The 7,235-nt window shown below is 31.7% G+C and overlaps 1 protein-coding gene and 1 long non-coding RNA gene across 2 annotated transcripts in view; both read right to left on the bottom strand.

Annotated features, from left to right (window-relative positions):
* The window catches only part of LOC115244696, a 14,577-nt gene extending 12,340 nt beyond the window's left edge, over positions 1-2,237 (bottom strand). The window contains exon 1 of the long non-coding RNA XR_003885414.1: positions 2,061-2,237. This is a non-coding gene — a long non-coding RNA (uncharacterized LOC115244696). The remainder of the gene's footprint in view (positions 1-2,060) is intronic.
* Positions 2,238-3,231: 994 nt separating this feature from the next.
* LOC115244705 (coiled-coil domain-containing protein 13) overlaps positions 3,232-7,235 on the bottom strand; it is a 13,749-nt gene continuing 9,745 nt past the window's right edge. Inside the window, exons 4-11 of the mRNA XM_029822592.1 lie at positions 6,978-7,150; positions 6,510-6,672; positions 6,034-6,278; positions 5,720-5,898; positions 5,240-5,471; positions 4,754-4,932; positions 4,473-4,607; positions 3,232-3,917 (exon numbers count right to left, since the gene is read on the bottom strand). Of these exons, the coding sequence (XP_029678452.1) occupies positions 3,869-3,917; positions 4,473-4,607; positions 4,754-4,932; positions 5,240-5,471; positions 5,720-5,898; positions 6,034-6,278; positions 6,510-6,672; positions 6,978-7,150 (1,355 nt within the window). The 3' untranslated portion in view covers positions 3,232-3,868. The remainder of the gene's footprint in view (positions 3,918-4,472; positions 4,608-4,753; positions 4,933-5,239; positions 5,472-5,719; positions 5,899-6,033; positions 6,279-6,509; positions 6,673-6,977; positions 7,151-7,235) is intronic.

Genomic DNA, 7,235 nt, shown 5'->3' with positions numbered 1-7,235 from the left:
TAATTAATTTAATTGATATATTATCATTATAAAAAATTCCAAATATAAATATTAAAGAACGAAAACAAATTATACTATATGTGTATAATAAAATATTTTTTAAATAATAGAAATATTGTCTATCTAACTTACATTATTTGAAAAGTCTAAAGAGATAGAACCGATTTTTTCATGTTTTATCATTTATAATATTGTAAATTTATGATACGCAATTATTTTTTACAAAATGCTTATATCTCGAAATTTTCATAATGAAGCTTGTTAATAAAAGACTTTCAAAAAATTACGTCTAAATTATTCTGATTGATTACCTAACAATTTTGATACCTTAATGAGAAGTTACGCATTTGTTTGCCTGTTAATTTTACATATTCATTATCGATCATTTTGACATCACCTTCACCGAACATTAACAAGTCGTTAAATTGTAATAATTTGTCGTAGATTGAAAATAACAGGAAGCAAATTTTCTTCCTTTTAAATATATATCAGAGTTTTTAAATAAATATTCTATTATTCCATTTTATTAATACGTTAGTTAATTTTTTAATATAGTTAATATACATGTAACTCTCTATAAAAAAAAAAAAATAAGAAAAATGAAGCGTGTTGTATGTGTGTGTAGCTTATTGTTAGTGGCTGCAAGTGACGCGTCTTTTTAACATGGATATAATGAATAATTTTTATATCACACAGATGAATTGTTAAAATTATTACCTATTAACTGAATAGAAAACGTATAAAATTTGTCATATTTGGACATTAAAATATCATTTTATTTTGCGCTACATATTTTTTACTACATTTAATACTAAATTATGTTATTATACATAACTTTTGTAAATATATTCTCTGGAATTTTAATATTTTGTATAATTTTTTCTGTTTATTATAAATGATTTCAAATTTCAATTATGTAGCACAGAAATTTTTTGGTTACGTTTTGATAAACTTTAAATGAGCGATAGATACAAGGTTAAATGCTCGCTAACAAATCAAAATTTAATTTATAATTGCCAAGCGGCAATATATAACTATTTAATCTGAATTCTAATTCTATAAGTATTGTATCGATAATTAAGCAACTTGTTATTGACGAGAATCAAATTAATTATTTGTTATTAATATTTTTGCCCTATTTGGCAAATATCATCATTAATCGTGTTTAACAATACTGCAGAAAGGAAGCGGTATCTATTTTGAATTTAATATTTAGAAGATAAAGGGAACATTTTACACAAATGTATAAAATCAGAAATAATAATTTTTTTAACATCTGTGATTTTTAAAATTATTTTAAAGTTCATCTTAGCAAGTCTCTCGAAATCCTGTTTGTTATTAACTTACGAAATGAAAAATTAGTAGTCCGACCAATTAAGTATAATCGGTTTAACTTCTCAGTTTGATATACATAATTATGGCACACAATAGAAATGCAATAATTGAACGTAAAGTTATTTCTTTTTTCACTTGTACGTCATCGAACATTAAATCAGTCGCAATTAACCGGTACCGGTAAAAAATATTTCGGCATCGTTAGGGTTGACATGCGCATATCTCGAAATTATCATCTCCATAGGCCGATGAGTATTGGTGACGACCTCGCGTGTTACGTAATAAAAATGGAGCGTACGTTTCGTATTGCTCCGAACGCACGATTGTTCTGTTGTATTTGCATATGAAAAGACGAACACGAGCAAGTGAGAAAATTTATTTTCAGAAAAAAAAGAGAGCACCGGTTCCGTGAACCCATAAGACTTTATGAGAAAACCGAAGGTGCAATCGGTCTTATCATATCGATGTGTACCGATTGATATCTATCTTTATCCTACAACCCAACTCTCATACTTTCCAAACCACATGGAAATCTAAAAGACTTACAAAGAGTATATAAAAAATATGTGTGAATAGAAAATTGAAATGGCTTTTAAATATATTTAAATTGTTCGTCCATTCGCTTCGATATTATACTATTAGATCGTTGGCGCCATTCGTTCCGATATCCGAATTCTAAACCAATCCCTCGATGATGGACCACTCACGCAATCCATCTAGCTTACCTTGCAAAAATCTGATGAAGCCGCGGGATCAATCACCGCGCTGCGGCAGACTCCGGTTCCGGCGAACCTCCGGATGATGTTGATCGGCGTGATACCAGGGCGCTGATCACGGTCGGCGATATGGCGGAAAAATTCGCGGCGAACGACTTAACGGAATGAGCGGACGAAGGAGGTTCAAGAACGAGTGACGTGGACATCCCACGGCGTCGACTCATATACTCTACCCGCGCCGATCTGACGTCACGGGCTCATTCCTTATCAGCCAGGAGGTTCAACACCTGTAAAGTCCACACCTGTCGGCGGCGAGCTTAAGCACCATCGGAAACACGCCCAGCTCGCTCAACGACGACGATGATGATGACGAAAAGTTCTCGTGAAGCGCCACCCGCTATTCGCCGATATACATCCGGTAGGTATTTGGAATCGCTTTGGCGACTCTTCATTTTTAGGAAGGTGTTCAAGTATCTACTTTTCTAATATTTTAATTTTAAACTGTTTTTAATTAATTTTAATTTTCTATTAATTTTTAGTACTTTATAGTATCAAACAAGAGAAGAAAATATGTGTTTGATCTCGAGCCATTCAAATATTAAAAATCGTAAATTAGACATCTATAGCATTTTAATATTCACTTAAGAACGTTTACGATAAAAATATTATAGTAAATTAACGCAGCTCCCGCTTCTGATTATTCGAAATATGTAAAAAATACATGTATGTTATAAATTTTTGAAAATTTAAACGCATTATAACGCATAAAATTGATCATATGAGAAAATTAAATACCTACAATTTCGAGTATTAATTATTTTATACAAGAACAAGAATTATAAGATGGTGATGGAACTTGGGATTGATCAGAATAGTAGAATACACTTTGCAGGCGCGTATTGCTATTGATGGAACGTTATGTAAAATGGATGTCCTCTCTCTTTCTCTTTCTCTCTTTCTCCTGATGTAGTTACGTTAACTATACAATGCTAAATAGAACATCAGAAATTTTAGTGCAATTCAATAAACGATTTAATTTTTGAGACACATGGTACTATAATCTTACAAATCTAGAATACATGATAAGTTGCATATTTGAAGAATATACATAAAAGTCAAAATTTAAGCATACAAAATGAATTATTCTCGTTCTATCATTCAAACAACTATTTGGGTAGAAAATTTTATTTATTTTGTAGATACATAGAATAAGCATATCGATATACGAAGTTACACTTTATAAAACATCTTATATAAAAATATAGGCATACATGTATATGGAATTTTTTCATTTTGCTATTTATATCGTGTCGCGATATATAAGCTTATTTGAACGCTCTTGAGACGCATTGTCATCAGAAAGTTTCAAACTCCCGACTAGATTCGAGTGTAAGATTGAGATTCGTCTCGCGTTCTACTCTTGAGTAACGAGAAACGGGATGAATTTACGGCCGTCGCTATATCAATGGAGAGTAAACGAATTGGCCGAGGTAAATATCAGAGCGGTGTAAAGAGGGAATGAAGAGGAACGACGCGCGAGGTGGAAACGAAACTGTGAGTTTTGTTCCGACGATGTCACGCGGGTTTACGTGGAGGCGTTGCACCTTATCTCGTGTCCCAGTTACATCACCGCGCGCCGCGGCTTTGTTGCTACTACATCTATTCCGATCGCAAGCGACTGCCGTGTGTAAGAATGTTTTATTTTATCCATAACATAGAATTATTTTTCCTCCGCGAAAATAGGTCTGCCTGAAGTTAAAGTCTGAAATTTATTTTCCGTGTACTAGCTCGTTTTTTCTTGTTCCCCTTTTTCTTCTTTAAATTGTTATCGTAGAACGACTTCCACCGGCGACTGACGGTTTATTCCTAAAAAGAAATATTTATGATTCTGATAGAAAGATAATAGTAAAAAATTGATTAAATTAGTCTTACGTTACTTCGATTAAAAATATAGGAAAAATATAAACGATCGAAAAGAAAAATATGAATGATGAAAAAAGTGGTATATTATTTAAAATGAATATTTCTTTAATATTGCTAAGAATAACCATGCATGTAATCGATATTAAATAAACTAATAATTTTTTTAATTGCTTTAAAAAATAATGGCAGTATTTAACAATTGCTATATGTGAGTAGATAGAAAAAAATTATAACATATATTTTTTACACGCTATACATTTCACAGCAGCAATAGGCACTGCATGAAAATCTAAAAATAGATGTTCGGTCCCGTCTGCACTTCTTACACGAGAATCTATTTCTAGAAGGCCGTATTGGAAAGTAGCATCGTAAGATTAGCTAATTGTCCTTTGCAAAAGCATACATGCATATTCACACACATGTACGGTTACTAAACAGAATTTAAATTTTGCTTGCGTATATTTAAATGTACGATAAATAAAGGATTTAGAGATTTACCTGCACGCATCTTTGAACGTTTTTCGAGCTTGATCGAGCATTCGTTTGTACATGGCAAGATCTGAGATTTTGTCCTGCTGTACAGTATCTAATCTAGCCTTCAGGGCGAGACACTCCTCTTCTAATAATTCGATTCTATGTCAAATAAAGATAGGAAACGACAGATAAAAAATGCCTAGTACACACATTGTTTTCCCATAAAAATCATGTTTGAATTAAAAAGAAAGATGAAGCAAATTTTTTGATCATAACATAACTTATATACTTATAATTTAACTTACTTGAAACGAACTTCTTCGGAATTGATGGTTTCTTCTTCCGGTTTTTGATATGTCATTTTTGTATAAGATTTTGCTCTATATCCAGAATCCACTTTAGCAAGTCCTACTCTTTCTTTTTCCAAGTTCCGCAATTTTGACTCTAATTTCGCACATTTATATTTTTCCTTGCGCAGTAATTCCTTTAAATAAACAATCAAACTCTACAAATTCCATAAAAATTTACAAAAATTTTCATACAGTTTTAAATACAATTTCGATTCCTTTATATCGATTTAACAATTAGTCAAGTAATAATCTATCAATTAAATTTCAACTATTCCACATAAAATCAATAAATAAGATTGATTTGTTGAATTTTTTATTGGATATATTTTAATATTTTAATTAAAAAGATTAATTTAATAAATCGTCATAAATTTTGTACATCTCTTCAAATAAATTATCTTAGAATTTTCTAACAAATTTAATACGAATTTCATAGCTTACTATAAGCGCATTTGCTTCGTTTCTTTCTTTATCCAATCGTTGATTGAGCACAGTTACTAGTTCTAATAGTCTCACCCTTTCGGCTTCGGCAGCTAGAGCCAAGGTTACATATTCGTTTGGTTCGCCTGAACTTCGCGGACTAGTAAGTGGACTAATTTGGCGCTCTTTTGGCCGGAGATCTGAACGAAGCGAGGTTCGACACTTCAAAGAATCATTCGACATGATACCATTTCTAAAATTGAGGAACAAACACGTACACATATGTTTGTTTATTGAAACGGTATAACTGAAAATCAGATTGTATATGCGAATATGAGAAATCATACAAATAAAATCTTCCAGTAGGAGAAAAAATCGTTAAGTATCATCCATATTCACCGGATCGATTTTTCGCGATCAAGAATGATTTTACACATTATAAAACATTTTTTATATGAAGGTGCATATATTATATATATACTATATTATATATGTACTGACTTTAACTTATCGATCTCGATCTCGCGTTCCTCCAATCTTCTGCATAACTGATCGACGTGCAATTGTGTTGCTCGCAGCTCGTTCTTAATATTCATATTCTCACGTTCGATCTTATGTTCCTTATTCTGTACTTCCATTTCGCGTTCTTGATATCTTGCCTCGATAATTTTCAATCGTTCCTGATAACATATCATTTCCATTAAAAAAATTTTAACAATATACTATATGCTACAAACAAATCTTATCATAACACTAACTAGACACTTTTATTTGCAATTTATTCTTTACTAGATTAAATCTCTTCTATCACTCACATTCAACGCGTCGATCAGACGATCATCGTGAGATCTTTTTTCGTTCAGCATTGCAATGTTTCCCTTCGCAATATTTAGTTCGTGTTCCAATACTTTTATTCTCGCTTTGGAAGCATCAAGCTTCCTCTTCGAAGTCTCCAACGCTACTTCTGCTTGTCTGAGTTCCTTCGCTGTATTTTCGATCTGTTGCCGTCTTTCCTTTTCAGCAATTCGGAGATTTGCCATATTTTGTCGATCTAGAATAACTAAATAAATAGCTAGGTTGCAAGAAAATAAATGGGCACGATTATAAGAGTTTCAATTATACAAATTGTGCAATTATAAATAATCCAACTTAACTATAAATATATATACACGAACAAATTGGGCATAAAATAAAGTAATATGTAAAAAATAATTTAAAATAAAAATAATTATATAATTGCAAAAAGAGTCAATCTAAATACGGATGAGACTTTATAATTCTTTTCGCCTACCGGAAGATTCTTTCTGTGATTTCTCGTGTTCAGATAATCTGATTTGCAGTTCTGCCACTTTCTGTTGCAGATTTCGAATTTGCTCAGCTCGTCCACGCCAACCACCCGGTACACTCGAAAGTATGCTGATGTTGACATTTTCACCCACTTCGCTGTACAATAACTGAGACTTGTATTCTTAGTGATAACTCCATATAGAGAAATTTAGAATCTTCAATCAAGTGATAAAAAAATAAATATAATATTGGGTTGAACGGAAAGTTCGTGCCGTTTTTTGCTAACAGATGAAGACCGAAAATATATCTCGCGTTTTTATTATATAAATATTTACGAGTTACGAAGATCCTAAAATCTTTATCATTTTTCACTTCTCAAAAATAATTGAACACTGACTTCTTTGGCTTCTTCTACATATTAGCTATTAATCTGATACTAAACGAACTTATAGAGCAACAAGAACACAAATACCTTTTGTGCTTTATTAATCTCTTGCCGAAGCGAAGCGCATGTGTTTCTAGATTCACAAAGTTTTGTTTGAACTCGTTGCAGCTTGTTTTTCAAACATTTAATTCGTTCATCATCTTTGCTCGACGAATTGCTCCTGGAATCTTTTTCCCCTATGTTATCTTGATTTCCATCTTCTTCGATATTACAATCACACATAAGACATATAAAACAATCACGTAATATAAATTAACTACTAATTTTAAAAAAAAATATATGTAT

The sequence above is a fragment of the Formica exsecta genome, unplaced genomic scaffold (genome assembly GCF_003651465.1).
Source record: "Formica exsecta isolate Colony F162 unplaced genomic scaffold, ASM365146v1 scaffold83, whole genome shotgun sequence".
NCBI lineage: Eukaryota > Metazoa > Arthropoda > Insecta > Hymenoptera > Formicidae > Formica > Formica exsecta.
Note: the sequence above shows the minus strand (reverse complement) of the source record. Positions and strands in the feature narration are given on the sequence as shown.